Source organism: Bubalus bubalis, chromosome 22 (assembly GCF_019923935.1).
Source record: "Bubalus bubalis isolate 160015118507 breed Murrah chromosome 22, NDDB_SH_1, whole genome shotgun sequence".
In the NCBI taxonomy this organism is placed as follows: Eukaryota; Metazoa; Chordata; class Mammalia; order Artiodactyla; family Bovidae; genus Bubalus; species Bubalus bubalis.
The window spans coordinates 19,183,000-19,208,057 of record NC_059178.1 but is presented as its reverse complement, the minus strand read 5'-3'; the positions used below and the strand labels follow the sequence as shown (position 1 = coordinate 19,208,057).

Sequence of the window (25,058 nt, the reverse complement as noted above, 5' to 3'; positions counted from 1 at the left end):
TCCTTTTTAAAGATCACACTCACAAACTTGGTGTCAGTGAGTGAGAGGCTGGTGTACACACCCCACCCGGAGGACCCAGGAAAGTAAGTGGACTGAACTCTGGGGCGGGGCGGGATGGGGGCTCCCCCTCCAGACTGCTCAGCCTCTCACCTCCAGTGCGCTCTCCTGCAGGACCGTGCTCACCCAGGAAGCTGTCATCACCGTGAAGGGAGTCAGCCTCGGCAGCTATCTGGAGAGTTTAATGGCCAACACGATATCGTCCAACGCAAAGAAGGTACCACCTCTCACTCTTGGAGGGGTGGTGGCCAAAGGAGCAGGCATATGCAGTGGGGAGGGCCCCAGGCCTGCGGGGGACAGAGGCCAGCGAGGCAAGCCACCACTTCCAGCAGCAGCTGAGCTCCCTGGGCTCTTAAACAAGACAGACCCCACACATCCAGGACAAGTGTGGGCGTGGGCATGCAGGACACTCAAGATTTTTAGCAGTTTTGTATTTAACTGGCATTTTGAGTACCTCTGGCAGGATTTGGGAGTGAGCCTTGTGGAGGGACCCTGGGAGGGATGGGTCCCAGGCTGTGTGGGTGCCAGGGCCCAACTCTTTATCCGGGCATGCAGTCCCCTCTGCCATCCCCCGCTCTCCCTTCCCCCTTGGTTTCTGTCTGCAACCAATGGCACCGCACCTAAGCATTCCCTTCCTAGTGCACTCAGGTCAGGGCTTGGCTGAGAGCCGTTTATGCTTGCATTTAGGCGCATTTGTCCAGTCACAATATAGGACCAGTCTGCTGTGTTTCTAGAAAAATCCAGATTTGAGGAAGGTTGAGCGTAGCTTAGCTCAGGGTAGTGTCCCCCGCTTCTGACCCAGAGCAGCACTCATCACATCCACACTTCGAGCCCAGAGGACAGAGCTGGCACGACCCACTTTGTGTGTCCATGGTCTAGCTTAGGGCAGGCCTGAGTGTTTGCTGAGAAGAATATTCTACAAGGAAGGCAACTCTCAGCAAGGACAGAGTCCCTTAGCCCTTTATGAGAAAAGTCAGGGGAGACTCAGTGAGGCTAAATCCAGGCCTATTTCCTGTGTTTAGGGGCTGCTGTGCTGGAGGCCTGTGGAGAATCACGGCTTCTCCAGCTGTCATTACCATCCCACAGCACCCCAGACCAGGTCAGGTGCGCCCGGGGTGGCTAGCTACCTGCTGATGGTGGGGGAGATGGAGGTGGAGAGGGGGTTACCCCACGCCCGAGGTTCAGGAGCGGAGGTTAGGGGCCGCTCATGGAGGGGTTTGAGGGGCCTCAGGAGGTGACAGCAGGGATGGGGTGAGGCTCCCTGGAGCTCTGGCTGGGGCTGGAATTGTGTGTGCCGCCTGCCTTGTTTCTCGGCCTGGTGTCTCCTTTGCGTTCACTTGACCTGCGTAGCTCGCTGTCTGCTCCTCGGTGAGACAGCAGGACGACCTCTGACAGCGCACTGGCTTCTCTCTTTGTTGCTCCAGGGCTGGGCCGCTATTGAGTGGATAATTGAAAATGCGGAACGCGCGCTGAGCTAACGAGGCCTGCAGCGCCCCCCCCCCCCCCCCCCATCCCCGTGCTTAGCGGCGGTAGCTACAGGATTCCTGAACCAGGAGGATGTGGCGCCCACTGGGCTCCCAGCGGCGTGTGCGGCCCGCGTGCTGGGAGGGGTCTGCGGGATGCAGCTCTGTGTGGGGCCCTGCCCTGTAGAGAAAGACCGAACTGGTTTCATCCTCCTCCTGACGCACCAGCTCGTTTTGTGGCGATATTTGTGTTCAGGTTTGTCATCTCGTCTCCAAGGGCAGTTTGGCTTTTCCTGCAAGCGGTTCTCAGCACGCAGTCATGTGTTCTGGGACTGCTGTGTCCTTTGCAGGAGGGTCTCACCAGCAGGTCCAGTGTGGAGGGCTGATCTGAAGGGGATTTTATTGGGAGTAAGACTGGAGTGCCTGCCCACGATCTTGTGCGGATGCCCCAGGCTCAGGTGTCAGCATTGTGGCCAGTAGGCTGCCCTTCCTGCTGCTGCCAGCCGTGTGCCATCACTGGCCCTTCGTTTTTAGTGCTCAAAGTCGTTTCCCAGCATCTCTTTGAGCTTCTCAAATACTCTTTGTTTTCCTCCCCTGAGCGTCTGGGGTTTCAGGGCAGATTTGACGCTGGCGTGGTCAGCAGTCATCTCTGCTTCATAAGGTCAGAGTTCACGGCTCCCTCTGCTGAGAGAATCCTTACTCTCCTTGCCCTGGAACTCCTCCTACTCTTGGCTTTTCAAGCTCTGGCCCCGCTTCCCACCCTCAGTTGGTCTGTCTGCAGCACATATGCACGCTTGGCGCTTCAGTCAGCAGACATGAGCCCTGTGGCTTGGGCTTCTTTAAAGAGCTTCCTGCTTTTTGCCTAAGGCACTGATGCATAGGTTTGCCAGAACCTTCACCTTGAACCCAAGGTCATGACCTTCTTCCTTGAATGCACCACTAAGCTGATCACAAGCAGAGAGCCTACCTGACTGCTGAGCATCCTACTTGTGCGTGTGCATGTGTGTTTGGTGTGTGTCTGATGCTGTTGCTTTGAATTGTGGACCCTATCACATTCTCTTGCCTCACAATCTAGAGCTCAACTGCCTCAATCTTTAATGATGCCTCACCAAAAAAAGAAACAGAAGAGAAGAAGTGAGTCCGGAGCATGGTCCTGGCTGGACTGGGAGAGGCGGGAGCTCCCGGGTCACAGCCATCATCAGGCTGGTCGGCTGTGACCTCACAGGACAGGAGGCCTGACCAGTGGCACTGCCCATGGGGCAGACCTGCTGGGAGCAGGGCAGGCTGCCTTGCTGCCCACTGCACGTTGAGCCTACGCGCCTGCTCTGCTGCGCCTGAGCCTGGTTTTCTCAGATGGCTGTGGGGCCTCCTCTGTCCTTCCCTCAGTCTCATCTGTCCTCCCCTCAGTGCCAGCTCTCCTGCCGACTCTTGGGGTCTCGCAAGAGCTTTCTCTTTGCAGAGGATGCCCCATTCCCCTCCCTTGCCCTTGATCCATAGGCTCACTGCCTATCTCTTCACACATCTGGCCACCAGCTGTTACCTCAGACGTAGCTGACATGTGTCCCTGTCTTACCCCTTCATGGATCTGCACATGCTAGAGAGTCGGGCATCCACCCTGATGGTGACACGGGGATAGTTAGGATTGGCCTGGAGAGCCATTTGCTCTGTCCTGTGGCTGCGATGAGACTGCGCACCATCTGGGACCCCCCGCCTGGACTGCAGCCTGGGCTGGTGGTTCCAAGCTCTCAGCTGTTCTGCTGACATCAAGGTACCTCCAACTGGGAGTTTTAATTTTCTCAATTTTCAAAAATAAAAAATTTTGTGTTTTAAATGATAATTCTAGACAAGCTGTTCTCCATAAAGGAAGGTTGGAACTGTATTCTACCACTTTTTTTTAGATACTGCTTTTCCTTTGATATTAATACTTCCAATCCAAAATTAAAATTCATTTTTATTTTTGAGACTTTTATGCACATAGCTTTAAAGGTAAAATAGTTAAAAGATTTATGACAAAAACAGTCCCTCTTACCCTTTCCACAGAGCATGCTTCTACCCTTCTGTAGACTCTCTTGGCAGTTTTGGCGTTTACTGTTAGATTCCTAAAATAAATGAGCATACTCTGCTATTTCTTGATTCAACAATTTTAGATTAAATCTGTTGACTTCCTGCTATGATAGATGGTTATTTTCTCTCTCACATCTTCCCATCTCCAGTATAGCTGTGTTGTAACTTATGGTTAATTATTTCTATAATTAAAATATACATAACTACTATTTATTACCAAGTGAAAAGCTATACGTTAATTACATTTTCTTTTAAAAGAAAAAAACCATTTATTTGACTGGGTCTGGTCTTAGTTGTAGCACGAGGGATCTTTAGTTGTGGTATATGGATCTAGTTCCCTGACCTGAGATGGAACCTGAGCCCCTGCTTCGGACCGCCAAGGAAGTCTCTATATTTTCTTTATGTAGCTTTTCTCCCCTGGAAGGTAATAATTGTCTTTTCCTTTTCATCTGTTTATTTTTTCAAAGTCCCTGGCTGAATGCCCCCACATTCTTCCCCTGCTCTCTGCAGCACCTCACAGCGTCCTCTCCTACAGCTCAAACCCCATAGGCTGCGCACCCCTTTCTCACTTCCCTGGTGCTGTCCTTCTGGAGGCCCGTCTCACTCTCTGACCAGCAGCTGAATGGCTGTTGGCCTTTCTCCCTTCCTGGAGCCCTGTCTCCTGGCCTCCCTGCCTTCTCTTCCACCATAAAACGGGGAAGGACATGCCACAGTAGCTTCCAGGACTTGGCACATCTGAAAATGTCCCTTCTCTTCCCACTCTTCACTCAAAAGCTGGTTGGACATATAAATGCAGATAAAAATACTTGTTCTCAGAATTTTGAAGGCACAGCTCCATTGTTTTCCACTTCACTCCTGAGTCTCTGTATATGGCTTTATTTTTTTTTCTCTCTGAAAGCTTTTAGGGTCTCTTTGTCCCTGATGTGAAATTTCATACAGCCAAGCCTTGTTGAAGTGATCTTTTAAAAGCGCTCTGTGCTGCACTGCGCGTGTTAAATTCCTGGCTGTGGTGCTGTGCTACAATTATGTCACGTTACTGAAAAAGTGGGTGAAGGGTATGCAGCTTCCAGTAAGTCTACATTAATTTCAAAATTAAAGGTTAGAAAATTTCAAAAATAGTGACATCATGGAAAATGGCAGAGGTGGGTGCTCTGAGAATCAATCCCCACATTGAAACAAACAGTAAGCTGGCCAAAAAAAAAACCAAAACCAAAACAACGGAATAAACTTTTGTAGCACTCTGGATTTTAGTCAAGATACCTAAACTAACCAGTAGGGTGCTAAATGAATTTTAATTAACCCACCCTGCAGATTTTGGACTTGGCAGCCTTCAAAATTAGGGCAGCCAATTCCTTAAAATAAATCCCTGTGTATGTGAAAGAAAACTCTGGAAGAAAATTGTGGCTATTTTGACCAATGTGAAATGATACCTCATTAAGTTTTGATTTGCATTTCTCTGATAGTGATGTTGGTGTCCTATGGGTTTTTTGGCCATCCGTATCCCTTTTTTGGAGAAATGTCTGTTTAGATCTTATGTCCATTTTTTGATTGGGTTGTTCTGTTTGATACGGAGCTGCATGAGCTGTTTGTGTATTTTGTAGATTAATCCCTTGTGACCCCAGCTTTGGAAGAGTGGAGTCTTAACCACGGGACCACCAGGGAAGTCTGCCATTGGTAATTTGGTAGGGATTGCATTGGGTAATACAGTAATTTTGACAATATTGATTCTTCCAATCAAGAACATGATATATATCTTTCAATCTGTTTGTATCATCTCTGATTTCATTTATTAGCATTTTATAATTTTCAGAGTACAGGTCTGTTGTCCCCTCAGATATGTTTATTCCTGTTTTATTTATCTTGATGAGATGGTAGATGGGATTGTTTCCTTAATTTCTCTTTCTGATCTTTTGCTGTTATTGCACAGGAATACAAGAGATTCCTGTATGTTAATTTTGTATGCTGCAACTTTACCAAAGTCATCGATAAGCTCTAGCAGTTTTCTGGTAGCATCTTTAGGATTTTCTTTGTGTAGTATGATGTCATCTGCCAACAGTAACAGTTTTACTTCTTTTCCAATTTGGATTTTTTTTTTCTTCTCTCATTGCCATGGTTAGGACTTCCAACACTATGTTGAATGAAAGTCACGACAGTGGATATCTTTGTCTTATTCCTGATCCTAGAGGGAATGCTCTTAGCTTTTCACCCTTGAGAATGATGTTAGCTGTAGGTTTGTTGTATGTGGTGCTTAATATGTTGTGGTCAGTTTCCTCAGTGACTACTCTCATTACCTTTTGGAAGGAATCAAAACCAAGGCCTAAGCACAGGCCCGGACGATTCTGATCCAGGTGTCATCAGACCACACTTTGGGGGATGTTGGGCCCCCTCTCTTCGTGAAATCTGTTTCCAGGAAAGTGTTCTTGACTGACACCAGCTCACAACTTACTATAAATTCCTAGAGTTTTATATCACTTTGGACCATTTTTCTAAACTATTCACATACATATTTTTCTGATTAAAAGCAGAGATGGGATGTTTACTTTGCATGCACAGCCCTGGGTGCTCACTGAGTATATGGTAACTTGAGGACTGGGTTCAGAATCATAGCCCTCAGTGGGGAAGGCAGGTGGACAGAAAGCAGGGTTATGAGCACAGGGCTGGACCTCACATGTGATGCTGGGCTAGTGGTTTGACCTTGGGCAAATGTCTACCTGGCTATATTCCCATCTTTCAGGTAGACAACAAGTGTATGCACAGCACCTACTTCAGAGCTGAGTATCAGGATTGTGGCTGAGAGTGCTTTACACAGCACCTGGTGTGGAAAAGTGCTTGAAACCAAGCAGGACCTTGTGGGGCTTTCCTGGTGACAGACCCCACCATCCTGTGCTCCCCGCCTCTCACTGGTAGAAAAACGTTAGCCTCCTAGCCCTTGCCCAATTTCCAAAGAGCAAATTTAATCAGAGAAGTGGAAAAATGGAGAAGCAAGTGCAACAGTCAAGCAAGTCAAAGCAATGATAGTTGAGCCATTAAACAAAGTCAGGGACCTTTAGTTCCTCCCCAAGGGCTATAGGTAATATTCTGAGCCCTGTCCTGAGATGGTTTGCTGATAGTAACCCCATCAAGTGGAGAAGTTAGCTGCATGCTGACAATCAGCAGGCAGACCCCTCGAGTGGTTGGAACCAGATGGGTGATGATGTAGATTTACCACCCTGTTACTGCACCCACCAGTCAGGACAAACGTCCAGAAGTGATCAGGCACCCCTGAACCTCTCCCTCACCTTGCCTTTAAAAACGCTTCCCTGGGGACTTCCCTGGCAGTCCAGTGGCTAAGACTTCATGTTCCCAATGCAAGGGGCCTGGGTTCAATCCCTGATCAGGAAGCTAGATCCCACATGCTGCAACTGAAGATCCTGCATCCCACAACTAAGACCTGGCACAAATAAAATAAAGAAATATTTTAAAATATATATTTAAAAAATAAAAATGCTTACCTGAAAGCTGTCAGAGTTTGGCTGTTTGGTCACAAGCTGCCCATCCTCTGTGCTAACTCCGTGCTGGTATCCTGCAGTAAATGCTGCACTTTTCCTCACAGCCTGGAGTTGGCAGGGTGGTTTTGCTGTGTGTCAGGCGAGTGAAATCAGTAACATGCTCAACTACTGGGAGCTAGTATTGGCTACTAAAACCCAGCAAAACATTTAAAAACGTATTATCTAATGTAAAGCTTTATCTTCATATCTTCCCTTACTTTCTTTTCTTGGCCAAACTGTTTTAATATGACAAATTTGAAGTCATTTGGGATGTTTTATTTCAGCCCAGTTGGCACATACATTTTAATCAAAATGTTATGATTAGTAAGCATTAACTATCATCCTTTGAAAGGGGCATTAGTAAAAAGGTCCTGAGTATGAGCTCAGTGCTGATGAACACACGATTTGCGTTCACACAGCAGTTCAATTATAGGTCTCCAGGGTCTCTGATATCTGCCCACCAATGTGTTAATGATAAAAGCCAGTCTGGAGGCTGGGCTGTGCATGGTGGCTCCGCCAGGGATCTGGACTGGACGGGAGCCTGGAGAGGAGCATGTAGTGAGTGGCATTTACAAGAGTGGGGTTTCTGCGGGCTCCAGGGAACCAGCAGCTGCAGAAGCTGCTGCCTCAGGCCTTCCAATTCTGATCAGCCACCTTTGGGCTGCAGTGACTTCTGACTTTGGGTCTTACTCCTGCCTTAAAGGAAGAATATGGCTGTGCATGGCACTTACGTGGTAAAGAGCACTGACTACACACTATGTCAGTTGTTTGGAAGACATGTTAATGGTTCTGTCTTTGTATTGCTGACTTATTTCCATACTGAACCTGCTCATTTCATCCATTCACTCCAGAAACATTTATTGAGCACCTGTTGCATGCAAGATAGTTTGCCAAATCTAGGGATGTAGCAGTGAAGAAATCTGACAAAGATCCGTGTCTTCGTGAAACAGCGTAGTAGATGCTATGTGCGGTGGAGGAAAGAGGAAGAGCAGCAGCAAGTACTGCAGACATGGGAGTCCAGAAGCTACCGGAAGCAGCTGTGCCAGGGGACGGGGCACATTCTGTGCAGTCATGTGAGGCAGAAGCAGGAGGTGAACAGTGGCATGAATGACACGAGGGCTCCAGTCCACTACTGCACCTGCTCACTGATGGAGTTTCGCAGGGAAAGAGCATCTGCCTGGCCCTGGATGTTTTTAATCAGGGCTGAGAAGGCCAAAGAAATAAGCTTCTGGGCTGGGGATCCCTTACCACAATGGGAGGTGTGTAGAGTGGGGACCCCCACTTCCGCCGTGGCTGTAGTAACCGTTTTTTTTTTTTATTAAGCTGAACAGCAAGATTTGTCTGTACATTTGTTTCCATTTAATGCAGTTAAACTGTGTGTTACATGTACCCACTCCCCACCCTACCCAGCCACTCGCTTCCCTTCACATCTGCAGTGGGACACGTCACACAGCGGGGCACATGTCACACTGCAGGACAAGACCTACCAAAATAGACCATGCCTTTGCATCCAGCAGGTTGGGAATGAACCACAGTAATTGGATGGTGCTGGCACAAAACAGCAGGTGAAAAGGGGGTTGTTTTTTGCTTGTTGTTAATGTGTGTCAATGCATCTGTCTTTTTAAATTTGGGGAGATGAACTCAGATTTTTTTTATAGCAAATAGTAAAACTGAACCTCTCTTTGCCATAATCAGGTTTGTCAGTACAGAGAAGTACTGTTTAATGACACTTGGCTTCAGTGAAAGGGTGAGTGTGAATTGCAGAGATTCCTCCCACTTTCTTTTCCATGACTCAGGCTCTCAGTGACTCACTGCTCAGTGTCTGCAGCATGGATACTCTGACCCATCATATTTCTCCTGGTTAAAGTGACCCGGAGACCACCACATCCGGCACCCTCACTGCTGAAGTCAGGAAGCACTGCGTGGCTTTCCCAACGTCTGAGGACTGAGGGTTGTACCATTGCTAAGCTGGAGCAACTGAGTCAGAGCCAGTTCACATGCTTGAGACCAGGCTCTGCTTCACTAATTGTGGTTGTTTTTTCCAATTATCAAGGTGGAAGCCCTTAGGTCCTACAGAGCTCTTTCTGCCAGTGGCTACCATTGTGGAGCAGAGTGAGCCCCAGTTTCTACCATGAAGCTGTGTCCACCACCAGATGCACCGTGAGGAATGTCTAGCCATTAAGTTCACGGTGCTCAGTTCAAGTTCACAGTCTATGGGTCTGACTCCTGAGATGACCTTGTGGTAGGATGACCCAAGTCATCTTCCCTTTCTTATGGACAGCTGAAATGTTCTCAGGCATCTTCTGCTTTTGGGGTGTTAAAGATCAAAGTTTCTTCCCTTTGAACGAGAAGCTACTCTGTTTTCTGTTTCACGTTCGGCTCTTCTGTAGGAGCTACACGGTTAAGGAGGTCTGTCCACCTTTGCAGAATCGTGCTGCTGCTCCTTCCTTCTCTGTGATTGCCCACAGCTTTTACACCACATTTGCTGAGGAATTTGATATTCAGGTAAGCTTTCCAGAAATCCTCTCTGGCATTCCCACTCTTCCAAACACTGCACTCCCAGCAAAGTTTGGATGTGACCTTTTCTGCTGTGTCACCGCAGAGGCAGGAACAGGGGCGGTAGGCCAGGACTGACTGACAGTTCCTGCAATGACAGGACACCAAAGCCAAGAACATGCAGAAGGGCGCCTTCCAGTGAGGTTGCCCCTCTGTGCTGACTGCTCCCTAGGGGAGGAAGTGCCCTCCTTCCTTCAGTTTATAGACGCATCAGAGCCACTCTGAGAGCATCCCAGAACAGGAACCAGCATCGGGCCCCCAGGTGAGTGGAACATCCAGGTGATCCCCTCAGCTTCTAAGCCCCAGGGACACAAGTGACCTCCTTGATGCCCCAGCTTTCAGGAGCCTACTTCACGAGTACTGTGTCCTGTCAGTGCTGGAGCCCTTTCACGTCCTCTGCTTCATAGTGCACATGTTAAGAGGCTCAGGTTGTGCCACTGGCATCAAAACCCCACAGCAAAAACAGCTGGAGAATGTTCCACATAGTGACATCTATTCTAAAATACATCAGTATACACACCATGCACATTTTAGTGGGACAGCACTGTGAATTCAATCTGCTTACACTAGTTAAATGCTCAGGTGCAGTTACCTGGCAGAGTTTTATATTAAGTAGGTTCTTAGCTCTTAATTTTTTTTTTTTTTGGATGAGCCAAAGGAGACGTTTCTAGATGTGGGCCTGAGGTCAACATGAGGGGAAAAGGTGCATTCTGATGGCTCTGTGTATGTATGTATGCACACCCTGCAGAGAGCAGAACTGGAGTCCTGACACATCAGTGTGTAATCCAGCCCTTACCCACAACAGTTCTCCTTATGGAGTTCTAGACTAATGATTTGCAACTCTACAGCTTCTCCTCACCAAGGGCCGGAGCTTACTTCCTGGTCCCGATGTCTCCAGAACCTAGGAGCAGCAAGGCAAGGGCTGTGCCCTGGACTCAAGTCAGTGAGCATGTGGATTATGAGCTGAGGTCTTATCACACACCTGTCACAGAAACCTACTGCAAGAAGAGCTTAAAATACATCTGGCAAATAAGTAATGGATTAATATCACACTCAGTATCACCTAAGGTTTAAGGCACGTAAAAGGCCAAGGATGCTCTCTAATTAACATAAAGACAGAACCTTCCTAAATTCATTCTGGGTTTAAACTCAAGCCTTTAAGAGCTACAACAAGAAATTTTGTTTCATGGGACATTATAAGAACACATAGCATAAGGAATTCTATTTAGGAAGAAATGCTTTCTAAATATTGTATAACTATGGAGACAAATTATCTGTAGATTTTAGTTTCCTACTCTGCAAGGTGACAAAGGAAGCAGGCTGCTCGGTGACACAGCAGAGTTACAGTGGGAGCTCATTTTCATTTATGTTCTCAGTGTGGTCCATGCAGGTTGTATTTCTCAAGCTGATCGTAAACTGTTGATGTCACATAAATGTATCTTGTGTTTCCAACCTAGTCACCAAAAGATAGCACGATTTTATAATAGGAACTCCACACGTAACGTATGATGGAAAGTCATTTATTTTCTCCTCAGTAAATTTTAAAAGACTTTAATGGAAAATGTTTGGTAGTGTCATGTTACGCTGAATGCCAGCAGTGCCTGGACTTTATACACGCAAGAAGCCAGGTCAACGTGTACACATTTCTCCATGGCCCTACAACAGTTCTGCACGTACAAAATTGTCTGCTGTTTTGCTCTAGCAAATAGCAATATAATTTAAAACTTTCCTATGTGACACCTAAAATCCAGTCTGACATTTATTAATACAGTTAGAAAAATAAGAGTCTTAAAAAATTCATGGCATGAGTTCATGGTGCTGACCATGATGTGAGTTTATGAGATCATGGGATCTCATCAAATGTAAGATCATTTTAAAAACTCCTACATGACAACTTTCTGGTTTAATTTGAAAGGCTTAAGACTTGAAATCTAGTGAGACTATTAAGTTGATGTACTTAACTTTTACTTGGGAGAGTTAATTCTCATTGTCCACTGAATGAATGCCCTCCAGATACCAATAAATATATTACAGTATTTACAAGCTTTGCTATCTTTCCTGACACTGACAGAAAGTTAAACTGTAAAGTGAATTGAAAGTGTTCTCAGCCTGGAGGGAGAGGGTGAGAATGAGGGCCAGCGCGCAGACACGCATCAGATTCCACCAGAATTTCAAGGCCAGCCAGAAATAAGTGCCAGAAGCAGCACAAAGAGCAGCCTGGGATCCCAGGAACGAGGGAGGGCGGGGGGCAAGGCTAAGGACTGTGAAAGCATGCCCCACAGGCCAGCAGTGGGTGACCCTCTGGATTTATCCAGTTTGGTTGAGGTGGCGGATACACGCCATGGATGTGGGAATTTGTTTGGCACCAGAAAGGGATGCAGATTTGATTTCTACAATCTCAGCTGTGCCATGTGCCCTTTTCTACTCTTCCTGCAAACTGTCCCATGGAAACCTGCCACTCACCATGTCCCAATAGCTGAACAGTGTCACAAACCCGGAGCAGTGAAGTCAAGGACCACATGGGCTAGATTTTGCCATGTGAATGGGATTCTCATTTGGGGGGAGGGGTTAGCTTTTTGTATTTTAGAAACACCTATAAACTAGTCATTATTTTAAAAAGCACACTCCCCTGGGTCTGTTTTTTCCACGGACACAAACACCCGCCCTCGCCCCTCTGTCTTCCTTGCACCTGTCCTGGGATGGTCTAGAGTTGAAACTGTCCCTTGGAAAACTGTACAAACAAGATTCACTCAATGTAACATTTGAAGCTCTCGCATGAGCCTCTTTAAAACAGTAAATATTTCCATAATCAGGGTTTTCTGGTGGCCCACTTTTACATGCAAATACAAATTGTTAACATGCATTAATTAGTCAATTGGTAAAGTTTATTTTGTAAGTAATTTTAAGCAATTTACTAACTTATAAATTTCCACCATGAAAAACCACTACCAGAGCAGTTCTGAGGTATTACTGTTAATTCCCTATAGAAATGTTGAGGGGGCGTAGAGTGACTGCCATGCCTTTTGGTGAGCAGTGCTGTCTCCAGTGCTGACTGCAGACGTGTCCCAGAGTCTATCAGAAAGTGGCCTGGCGCATTAACCAGGCTTGTGAATGTGACTGGCTGGTCACCACTGAGCCAACCAGAACCACAGAGAGAGAGGCCATGGAACAGACCACACAGCTGAGAAATGACAGGTGTACGGTGCTGCCTCCAGCTCGGCTTCATCAAAGCCCACCCTACCCACTCAAGTCGCTTAAAAGGAAAATGTGTGCAAAAAAGCATCCAAAAAGCTTATCGGCAGGTTAATTTTCTAGTAATTTTAAAAGACTAGACCATGGTTTTCCTTTAAAATTCATTTATAAAAATAAATTTCAGTTTGAGACCTTATGTACCAAATTGTGGCTTAATTTAGTCATGATGGTGAGACTGTAAAGTTATGAAAATTGCTGCTGGAAAGGTGGGTGCTCACAGCCCTTCTTCTAAGAGGTCAAAGTACTGAGCTTCTGGACAGACTTCTAGCCTGCCTTTGTCCCATGATGCCACAAAACTTTCTTAGACCTCCAATATGCAACTACTAGCAACAGTAATACATACAAGGTAAAGACAGCCTAGCACTTGCTCAGGAGACACTGCCTAGCTGCCCAGGGACACAGGCACCCCCCCCCCCCCCCCCAGGCCTACAGCTCAGATGCTTTGTCCTGGGAGGCAGTGGAGAGCCCTTCCCAAGTGTCTCAGAGCAACAATAACTTAAAACCAGTTTGACGCACAAGCAAACCCTTGCAGGTTCTGTGCTGTGAGGCCTCCAGGGGCCTGTGTCCATCAGGTAGGAACACTGTCAGTGGAAATGCCAATGTGACTTACTGCTTAGACCTTGCTGGCCTCTAGGCCTGTGCTAGACTGATTCCTCACACGAGAACCTTTCTGCCTTAGAACATTATTTCAGGCACAGTAAAGAACTAATAGGAACGTTTCTGGCCTCCAAATCTATAATCACACAAAATCAAGTTTCAAACTACTGTCCTCTTAGTGCAGATGAGCAACTGGCGACTGGTCATGTGTTCTCAATTGACATGAACACAGCATTTAGTCTGTGGAACAATGCGACACAGCAAAACCCTGATTCTCATGCAAACCCAAGCCAGTTAACCACAGTGAGGAGACAGTGACAGCCCGCTCAGTGTCCTCACAGGAACGCGACTCCCACAGGAAGGCACAGGGCTCAAACCTCACTGATGGTCCTCTCTGAGGGGCAGTACTCTGAGGGGCCTGCTGAGGACATGTAGAATGACTGCGTCTTCCTCTTCAATCGAGCTCTCTTGTTGGCCAACACCAGACTGTGGCGGCTTGAGCTGATGATCTCAGAAATGAACTTTTTGCAGTCCACACACACCTCCATAGCACTCCAGTCCTCCACCAGCTCTTTGGGAAATTGGAGTTCTTCATCTGATTTGTCCACAGACTTGGATTTTGAGGACAATCTTAAAAAAAAAAAACATTTTAAAATATCCTTTATTAAGAATTCTACTGCAATACTAAGAAAATACATGCAGAAAAAGCAAATTTGTTGCCAAAATATGATGGAATGGGTGGTGATTGGCCATGTCAGATTCATCCAAAGAAGTTATAACTGGTGACAACATTCAAAATATTTTTAAAAAACCAGGAAACATGTTTTATTAAGAATCTTTGTAAAATAGGGTATTCAGAGTATTCACCTTCTGCACACAGTTCATGAACACTAACAACTGAAATGAAGTACATGTTGCTAACGCCCCACTGATGATGCAGAGAAAACTTCCAAGTTCTTTCTCAGTGACCCCATGTCACGGTTAATGAACATTACTTAACTCTTGATGGTAGGTCAGAAAACTACAGGAAACTGAAGTCAATTTATCTTAATCCTATGACACAACCTGAAAAATTTATCTTTGGACTAGCTTTCTTATTTTCGTATTTATCAAATATACCTCTCCCTGACTACAGCAATTGTCTTTGGTGATGGCACCCCACTCCAGTACTCTTACCTGGCAAATCCCATGGACAAAGGAGCCTGGTAGGCTGCAGTCCATGGGATCGCGAAGAGTCGGACTTCCCTTTCACTTTTCACTTTCATGCATTGGAGAAGGAAATGGCAACCCACTCCAGTGTTCTTGCCTGGAGAATCCCAGGGATGGGGGAGCCTGGTGGGCTGCCGTCTATGGGGTCACACAGAGTCCGACACGACTGAAGTGACTTAGCAGCAGCAGGTGACTATTTGGATTCTAGAGAGCTGGAGTTAACTAGATCAACATCACCGTAGATGTTTTGGATATAACTAGGAATCATCTACTCACTATTTTAATTAAACCAAACAGGAACGTAGAATTAAGCACAGGAAAGAACAGCAGCCATGTTTGCTTGTCCGGAGCCCATGGACAGCAGCCCAAACTCAAGAGCCCAGGATAGGGGCTGAGCACAGGGCAGAAGCCTCGGACACAGGTCTGAGGAGCTTCCAACTCCCTCACCTCGCTGACCTTGACATGCTGAATGGCCACCATCCAGCATGTGGCACCAATGCTAGTGGCCCTCACAGATGGAGGGGCCACTGGTGTGTAAAACCCTGTCCCTTGGGCCCTGCCAGCTTGGAACCTGAGCTGGTCTGCCTTCCTCCTGTCTTTCTTAAAGACCAACACTAACCTGAACACAAAGTGACTGATACCCAGGCATGTTTTCCTTTTAAAATGCCAGCTCTTGGCATAAAGCTTTATTTCTGTCTTTATGTTAGGAATGTAAGTCAGCTATTGCAGACCACTGTAAACACAGGATTAAAAATATTTTTTTCAAACTACAGGAAAGAAAGACTCTTACGTGCAAGTTTTCAACTCCACTGAAAAGGATAGTTTTAAAGATGACTTTTAAAGGATACATAAAAGTAATTATTTCCAAAGTAGAAAAAATATTAAACTAGGAGACTGTGTCTTTCAAGGGGCTAGCCATTATCCTTGACATGCTACTTTTGGAAATTTGTATAAGTCAAAACTATTAAAACTAACCCACCCATGTGCCCCTCCTCAAGCCAATATCCCACCATGTCACCACAGTCCTTGAAAGTGCTTTCTTCTTTCACAAAGGACACTTTGGAGACCCAGGCCTCCTGCTCACCTGGCAATGCTCCGAAGTGGCCGATGGTGGCCAGTGGAGGGTTTTTCTGCCCTCATACAGCTTTCCCCTCTCTGCAAGGCAGACGGTCCCAGTGAAAAGATAGGAAGGGTGGAGTATGGCTTGGAGGGCAGCCGCATCTATGATCCCAAATAAAACTGAGAATGAGCAGGACTGCTGGAGAGGCAGAGTGAAATCAGCACAAGCTGTGACTTGACTGAGCTCGGCTTACCTTTTTGCAACACTGTGAGCACACCGGCCTGTATACAAAATCAGAAGAGTTACTTAGTGTGATTCCATGGATATGACTGGAGAGTTAAGAGAAGCCAAAGGCTGCATGCACCTGTCTACAGTTGGTCCCCCAAACTCCAGTTCTACCAGAATGAAACAAACTGATACAACTGGCTTGCCAAAAAGACCATCAATCTGTAAAACTTAATGCTATGTCCTATGAAAGGATCAACTTAATGTCTGGGATTCTCTTGTCTATTGTGGGTTCACCTGAGAGTCACATCTATTTTTTTCTGTTCTGACATATTATTATTAGAACTGTCTTGAATACATAAAAGAAACACATGCAGAAAAAAAACTTTCCAGGCTTAATATCAAATAACCATCCACTGTTGAAGCAACTGCTGTTGTAACTCGTAAGCATGGCACATGATCACACACTGGATTATTTCTACTATTGTTCCTGTGAGAAAAATGATGAAACAGTGGAAGTGTTTCCTTGACTACTGTCATCAATTACAAAAAGCCTTACCTCTTACAGAACTGACAGGTATAAGACCAGGTGAAGAAGGAAAACCTTCTGGTTCGGCAACAAAAGCAGAGCTAAAAAACAGAAATTATAAAGGAGAAAAAAGAATTGCCAACAGTTAATTTCCCAATTTGTACATCTAAACACGTATTTATATGTGGAAAGTCTTAGTAGACAAAGGGAGAAGAGCATTTAGAGACCGTTTTACTAAGTTTGATTCTGTGACAGTTACAATCTGGCTCTCTATTTGATTATAATTCTACTTTCAAATGGGAGAAAAAGGCCACAGCTCTTAAGGGTCTTGCCATCATGGAAGCAATCTGAAGAAGATTCTAAAAAAGTGTCCTGTGTTTCTCAGATATATTTTTTCAATAATCTTTTAAAGGTTTAACAACTAAGAGCAGACCTGGTTTTAGGAAGGCACACCATTATTTATTACAGTGGTTTTAAACCTTATGGGTTTCTATTTCTATGGGAGAAATAATACTTGCTTCTCTGAGCAAGGGAACAGGGACTGCCTGGCAGAGGGTGAGCCTCTGGCCCCTGGAGCCCCCAAAGCCCTGTGCCACCTGGCAGCAGATAGTGCCCGCATGACCCGCCAACTGGAAAGGGCTCTACCTTTCCTTTTTTCAGAGCCGTGTAGACATCTTTGTATTGCTGGTACTTTTCCAGCTCTGCTTTGACCAGGACCTGACGAATGTGCATCACCTCCTCCACGGTCAGTGCCAGGCACTCCACCGGGTAGCAGAACTCCTCCTGAAAGTCAGAATCCATGTGAGCAAGAAGCCCCACCCCCTCCAGCAAGGCCATGTCCCCTCCACTTCAGGGCCCTGGTTAGTAGCTCCAAAGAAGAAAGAGGCTCCCAGGAAACCCTGGGGCAGAGCTGGCTCGCTCTGGGGACCACAATCTCTGATCACACCCAGAAGGCAGCTGGAGACTGCTGGGTCCCAGGTAGCACTAGCCGACCAAGACCTCCAGTAACAGAAGTTTCTCATGTGTGTTCAGATGCATCTCAAACATCTCCAGTCCCTGAAGGGGAGCTGAGTATCTGTGTCCTGAAATCTGAGGGAAATGTTGCTGCTCTAAACCAAATTTATGTGCATTTTCTCCTGATACACAAAGACAGTATGTAGCTTTCTGTTGTATACTATCTGCTCAAAGGTAAACAGCAAATCTACGCTACTGGTACAGTTTTAAACACTGATTTGTGGTACCCAGAACAGCCCAAAGAAGACGGTTAGTAACTGACATTGAGAAACGTTATTTAGTGGTAAGTTACATCAGCACAGCCTGAATACTCCTAATGGTGTGAGTGAACTGGACCCGGAGGCCAGCAGACACTCCCATTGGGCTGCCCTATGCACTCCAGAGCCCTTGTCACTTTTCCACACGGATTGTGGAGAATGACGCTGATGTAACTGATCCCACTGAATAAAGAGCCTCTCGCCTGCTCCCAGTTGGCCCTGCACTGATTGTGGACCCAGCAGAAAGACAGAAATGTCCTGTGCGCCCACAGCATGTGGGCCTCAAACCTGTGCCCTCGGTGTGCACACACTGGAACTCACACCCACACACACAGCAGTGCTGTGCACAGGCATTCTGGACTCAGACAAGCCAAACAAGAAAGCACGAGACTATGGATGCAGTTCATGGAGATTTAACATTCAGTTCAGTTTTCTAATCAGAGAAAAAAACAAATCTAGGTTGCAAACTTGACAAACATTAGCATTTACTATAAAAGAAAATTTGCAGAATTACTACTTCTTATAGTCATTACAAAATTATCTCTGTTCAAGCTAACTTAGGGAAGATTAAATTTGCTAAAAATGTTTTAGAAAAGATCCTGCAGTTGAATTTTTAAGATGAACAGCTTAGTATCTGGAGGATGGGAGGATAGCTTGTTAGATTATATCATGTGCTCTAGAATGTCTAAATACTCAAGAAATCCCACCATCACACACTTTTCTCTCAGTAGGAAGAGCTTTCAAAGATAACAGGCTTCAATTGGCATGTCCAATATTTACTGTGCTTTGCTTGGCCCTGAGAACAGTGTGTGTATGTCTACTGGGACATGACAGCCTCTGAGAGCTGGACATCACAACTGTGCTCAGACTAATGCGCCAGCTGCACACACTGAACAGCAACTTTTCTCAGGTTCTGATGTGTCATTAAGAAGTCTTTACAGTCATCTTTATTCATCAGTGACGAGCATGACTACTTATATATGAATCTAGCAAACAAGCAGAAGACTGCTCCCGGAGATTGGTGCCGTGTGTTAGGAAGATGGCAGCCTTACAGCGTAACACAGGTGGTGATAGCAGGCACTGCCCTCTCCTCAGCCTCGAGTCACAGACGGGCTCAGTCAGAGTCTACTTTCAATTTTCTGCTTTGAACCATACCCAAATCCACTGCTCTGTCAGATGAAATAAGAAAGGGTGGTTTTTTTTGGTGTTCATGTTTTTTTAGAATTTCAAGCAGATTATCCTTTGGTAAACAGCTTCTATCAGGTCAAATGCTAATGTTTTAAATCTGGTGCTTTCCCAAGGACAACAAAACTTTAATGCAACATGAAAGAAAATAAATAATCATAGGCTAGCTTTCATTATTTTTTTTCAACTGATGAAAAAATATTGATTCAACATCCCCAAAATCAAATTACCCCAGATCTTGCTGAGATCCTCATGCTGCAAAATGTGAAGAGCACTCAGGGTTTGCACTCCACCCCGAGCTGAGCCCCTGTCCCCCCTGTCATAAGGGGCTGGTCACACTACAGCAGGCATGGAACTTGGGTCCTGGCCCGGCACGGATGCCAGGGGCCAGAGCGGCACGACTCAGATTCTCTGGCTGCTCTGTGCTGCAGGGTAGCTCCCAAATTTAGAAATGGGAAGCTAAATCTTAAATTTTCAAAGATTACAATATACTAGAGGAGCAGCTGTGGTGCCTTTAGAACTCACTGTACATATGTCACTAAAATGGCTGGATTTCTGTTAAATATTCTGGTTATATTTACCATTCAAAAGGTGTCGGAGTTAAGCCAGCACAGAAATTAGAGAGCACAGTGTGTCATCTGTTACTGAGCTGGAGAAACAGAAACAGGCACATTTTATAGTGTTTGTGGTTAGCCCAAACTTCATAAATAAGTAGGAGAGATTTGACAATTATCCAAAACAGCCTTTTGAGTTTTTAATAAACCAAAGGAAAGCACACTTAAAAAGAGCAAATATTAAGTTTAATTACTCTTTTTTCAAGTTCATCTTTAAAATTCAAGGTAAATTATCTATCTAAAGTCATCTGTAGACTTAGTAGACAAGACTGGGGAGGTTGAAAATAAAAACAAAATGTCAGAGATCTTCAGAAACAGCAAGAGGGGTGGTACTAAATGCCACTCCTGCATCTGACCACGTGCTCACATGGCCAGATCAAAAACAGAAAACAGGATTGAGCCTGAATTTCATGCCAAATGAAGAGAAAGTAATCTGTTGTACCTCATTTACATTCAGTTTATTTTCTGAACCAAGATGGGTAATAAAGAATAACAAAGAATTTAGAGGCTGTTTGCTTATCAAAAACAGGTCTGGTCAACTGGAAGGACCCCGGAGCCAGGCGGGCTGCTGCCACACAGGTCGCACTGTGGGCAGGGGAAGCCTGTAGACGGTCCCAAGGCTTTTTATGCTACTGAGGTCTGGAGATTATACTTTCTATAAAAAGTGTACTCTGTATGAAAATCTCAAAGACAATACAAAATGAGTATTTAAAATATTTTAAATAATCTCATCGATAAAACTTGATTTCTCTGTACAGAGAAGCAGGGTGGGTTTTTCTAACAACCATCCTGACCATCGTAACACAGCTGTACGGGAGCTGGAGAAGAGGAAGGGTCCCTGTGGCTCCCTGGCTGGGCAGCTGAGTGTGGATGACTGCTTCTGGGGGAGACCAGCGGGAATGCCTTTCCATCAGGCCCCTCAGAAGCTCTGCCCACAGGCCCCCTGACGCTGCTGCATTCTCAGTTTGTTGTCCTTTCACTATCATCCTGTCATTTGAGATCATGGTGTGATCTATGCATCTACCAAAGATTGGAATCAACGGTCAGAAGCAAAGTGTCCATCTAAGCTGTTAATCTGTGCAGAGTGCGGCAGCTGAGGCATCACGACCAGAGACAGAGGAAGGTAATTCCCAGAGCCCGCAGAAGGAGGCCAACCTGTGTGTGTCTCCACCTGCTGGTAAAAGCTCTCTCACACAGATAATAAACAGCCCCTGCTACCCCCAGCATGGCTGCCTCCAAAGGGTGAGAGCCGAGCAGAGAAGCTGTTTGGAGGGTAGAAAAAAGTGGTCGGAAAGGCGGCGCTGGCCATGCTCTGGTCATCCTTGGAACCTGAACAATACGTATGGGGAAGAGAACGGCAGGGGAGAAGAAATGGAGAAAATACTGCTGAACATGAGTGACTGATACAGAACCATTATAAAGCATGAAAGAAAAACAGACAAAAACACCACGGAGGGCATTAATGTTAGATTCCACATGAGTCTCCAGGCCATCATCTGCATCTATGTGTGTCAAAAGGAAATCAACCACGAAGTCACAGCTGGAGAATCTGAGTTCACAAAGCAACACTTCAGCTGTCCTGTGAACTCTTATCTGCCACACAGGTTTGCGGGATGGAGGCCCAAGGCGACGGTAGAAACACACACCCAGCAGCCACCCCTACCCTACTTGGAGGGCGCCGCCCCCAATCATCTGACCAAATGATGAAAAAAAGTACACTTCCAACATCCTGAGGAAAGGGTGCTAAGTCTCTTCAGTTGTGTACGACTCTTTGTAACCCCATGGACTGCAGCCCACCAGTCTCCTCTGTCCATGGGATTGGATTCTCCAGGCAAGAACACTGGAGTAGATTGCCATGCCCTCCTCCAGGGGATCTTCCTGACCTAGGGATTGAACCGGCATCTCCTGTGTCTACATTATTGGTAGGTAAGTTCTTTACCACTAGCGCCACCTGGGAAACCTCAGGAGGAAAGGGAGGAAGGTCCAATATAAATGAAAATCAGTAACAACAAAAGACGTTTCTGCTGTCTTTAGTTGAGACCTTATGAATGCAAAATGATTCAGTGTTTTCTTAAAAAAAAAATAGCTAAATCATACTTTTAAAGACAATACTTACAAAACTAGATGCCACTGCCAGTAAAGGAGTGGGATTTTATGGACTTCCCATGATAAGCTACTGGCAAGAAAAGTCAGGACTTTGATCTGGAGGTTCTTGCATCTCAGCTGGGACCTAGAGGCAGGCGGAGGGGGCGGAGTTCTGTGAACAAATTACCAGTCTGCACAGACCACGGGCTCCCCTGCCTGCTCACTAAACCTCTTCTCTGCAAAGGCATGTTGGTTGTACCTTGCTCTTCTCCACAAAAACAGCTCACGGCCTGACCATACACACTGAGCTCCCCTGCGCCAGGAAGACACCTCATGGCCTTCCTTGGTAAAGTTTCTATCACCAGCCAATAGGGCTTCCCAGGTGGTGCTAGTGGGAAAGAACCCGCCTGCCGACGCCAGAGACCTAAGAGACATGGGTCCAATCCCTGGGTCGGCAAGGTCCTCTGGGGGAGGGCATGGCAACCCACTCCAGTATTCTTTCCTGGAGAATCCCATGGACAGAGGAGCCTGGTGGGCTACAGTCTATGGGGGTCGCTAAGAGTCTGAAATGACTGAAGCAATTTAGCACACATGCACCAGCCAAGTACTCCTTGTAGTTAATCTGACAGTGTCTTTACACTGCTAATTTTAAGTTTAACCTCAACAGTGTAGGTATTTGGGAAGTCAGGTGGGACAGATAGAATCCTCGCAGGTTTCCTCTGGCAGATCTGCTGCCTCTTCCTGGAAGGACCTTGTGGGCTACATCCCCTGCCTGATAAGTGAATAGCCATGACGTGAGTCTGGACGTCTCTGGAAAACAGCGCAAACTGTCAACCCATCCAAACAGCTGCAGTGACTCCAGTATCACAAAACATGCTTGAAAACAAGGAACAATGGATTTTTATGAATCAAAATTCTCCCTTTGGATATCTGCCTCAGTAAAAGTCTACTGCAGTCAGACTTCACTAAGTTTTCTGTTTAGTTTCAACAATTTTTAAGTGGCATTTGAAAGGAAAAAAGTGTTTCTTTAATAAAATATCCATACTTTCAACCATAAATAAGTGTTTCGGGGGAAAAAAGTACTTTAAATGAACAAAGAATGTCAGATTTCACTTGGTTACTTTTAGGATTGGTTTTCTTCAGCTAGTAACAACAAATAAGGTTATTATAAAGTTCATTCTAGCTTCTGAAAGCTTCTCAAGGAAACTAATGATTCCAGGTCTCTTAACTGCTTACAAGTTGCTCTGCAAAGTCTGTGGGCTACTTACGAGAGACCGGGAGCTCTGCCTGGATGCCGGCAGGAACTGTCTCACATTAGTGGGTGTTTCCTTCTCAATGGAATGTCGTCTCTGGGGTGGCTGCCGTCGCTCAGGCTGAGGTGTGGAGGATATGGGCAAGAACTTGGGAGGGTCTGAAGAAACAGGATGAACCAAACTGAAATCAGTTCTCTTAGAAAAAAAACAAAAGGCAACTTAGGTTTCAAATTTCTAACAGAAAACCCTCTGCCATGTGTGACAAACTGCATTCAAAGATGGAGTGTTGATTTTGTCGGACTGATACATTAGGACTGGAGGCCCCAAGGGGACCCTGGAAGACTGTTACAGAATAATTTTTGCAAGATAAACTTACTACTGAAATAGCAAGGAAAAGGAAAAAGTGTTCAATATTCAAATTCATGCATAAAATGCAACATAAATGGAATCTCAGATTCATAATACAAATGCCATCCTGTTATTTTCCACAGAATTTTGCAATTAAGAGTCTTAGGCTTTATTTAAAATTTTTTTTAATTGGGCAAAAGACTTGTATTCAATAAACAATTTCAAGGGCAAAGAATTCAAGGAATAGATCTTGGGCTTTATTTTAAAAGCATGTGAAAATTATGTATTGTTTGTGTCACATCATACCAAAATTGTCAAGTTTATACCTTCCTTTTAAAAGATAAAATATGAAAACTCTTTCTTCTTGATGTGTATCAAGACATTTTATCCTTAGTTTAAATCAAGCTTTATTTAAAAAAATTAAGTTTCAGCTTCAATGTTAATACTATATATGCCACTGCTCCTCTGTCTAGGAATATCTGGCGACAGAGTTTAAAGGGGCAATGTTTCAGGCTCTGATTCACATTGTGGAAACACAGGAGGACATCACAGAACTCTGCTGTCTGTCTGTCCTTCCTCCCACCCTCTGCGCAGTAAGAAGGTGAGGAAAAGTGAAAGTCAGCACAGTGAGGAGGAGATGACCATCTACTTGGACTGTCCTAGCAATAAATCATTAAAAAAACCAGAATATACTTCCCTCAATCAAGAAAAGGTACAGAAATCCATCATGTGATTTAATGGAGTCTCTATAATATTTAATGAGTCTGGTCAAATACCAATTACAGATAATAACCAAGATCAGCTTCTGTTGTTTTTGATGTAATGTGTTTAAGTAGATCAAAATACTATTTGAAGAATTTTAACCACTGAAACCTCCACATGTACATGTACAAAAAATGAAATCAATATACTAAAGATACTCTGTTTTTTCTTAGTAAAATTTTAAATAATTGCAGTAAGATACACATATTTACCATCTTACCCAACTGGTCATTGTAAAAATTTACCAATTATACCATTTTAAAACATACAATTCAGTGGTATTAAATTGTTTACAGTTACCTTGTTATGCACCCGGTTGTAAACTTTATTGTTGGATGTTACATATATATTTTAATATTTATTATTTATTTATTTGGCTGAGCTAGGTCTTAGTTGTGGCATGTGGGATTTAGTTCCTTGACCAGGGATCAAACCTGGGCCCCCTGCATTTGGGAGTACAGAGTCTTAGCCACTGGACCATGGGAAGTCCCAGATGATATATTAAATGGATATAAAATAAATTGGTCTAAAGGGCTAAAAATATAAATAAAAATGTAAAATGTGATTATTAAAAACAAAATGTGTGTGGCAGGGTAAAAATGTAGTACTGTTCAGTTCAGTTTAGTTGCTCAGTCGTGTCTGAATCACAGCACGCCAGGCCTCCCTGTCCATCACCAACTCCCAGAGTTCACTCAAACCCACGTCCATCGAGTCGGTGATGCCATCCAGCCATCTCATCCTCTGTCGTCCCCTTCTCCTCCTGCCCCCAATCCCTCCCAGCATCAGAGTCTTTTCCAATGAGTCAACTCTTCGCATGAGGTGGCCAAAGTACTGGAGTTTCAGCTTTAGCATCATGTGTTTAAATGTAAGAGGTCATCAACTTAAAATATTCACCTGTCTGGTAACCACAAACCAAAAGCCTATATAACAGATACATACACAGAAAAGACAAAGGACTCCACATAACACTAAAGACAGTCATCAAGGAAAAAGATTTCTTT

At 45.2% G+C, this 25,058-nt stretch overlaps 2 protein-coding genes across 31 annotated transcripts in view; one reads left to right on the top strand and one right to left on the bottom strand.

Moving 5' to 3' along the window:
* The window catches only part of PRELID3A (PRELI domain containing 3A), a 49,423-nt gene extending 37,720 nt beyond the window's left edge, over positions 1-11,703 (top strand). For 8 of the 26 annotated variants that reach the window (XM_006043031.3, XM_006043029.3, XM_044934482.1 and 5 more), the window contains 2 exons: positions 13-83; positions 172-796. In XM_006043031.3, the coding sequence (XP_006043093.1) occupies positions 13-83; positions 172-721 (621 nt within the window). In that variant the 3' untranslated portion in view covers positions 722-796. The other 18 variants (XM_025273235.2, XM_025273238.2, XM_025273237.2 and 15 more) reach the window with 16 other exon arrangements.
* Positions 11,172-25,058, bottom strand: part of SPIRE1 (spire type actin nucleation factor 1) — a 170,316-nt gene continuing 156,429 nt past the window's right edge. For 2 of the 5 annotated variants that reach the window (XM_025273221.2, XM_025273222.2), the window contains 7 exons: positions 22,963-23,105; positions 20,765-20,938; positions 17,185-17,322; positions 16,570-16,640; positions 16,039-16,066; positions 15,810-15,946; positions 11,172-14,146 (listed from right to left, as the gene is read on the bottom strand). In XM_025273221.2, coding sequence (XP_025129006.1) covers positions 13,888-14,146; positions 15,810-15,946; positions 16,039-16,066; positions 16,570-16,640; positions 17,185-17,322; positions 20,765-20,938; positions 22,963-23,105 — 950 coding nt within the window. In that variant the 3' untranslated portion in view covers positions 11,172-13,887. The remainder of the gene's footprint in view (positions 14,147-15,809; positions 15,947-16,038; positions 16,067-16,569; positions 16,641-17,184; positions 17,323-20,764; positions 20,939-22,962; positions 23,106-25,058) is intronic. The other 3 variants (XM_025273223.2, XM_025273224.2, XM_025273225.2) reach the window with 2 other exon arrangements.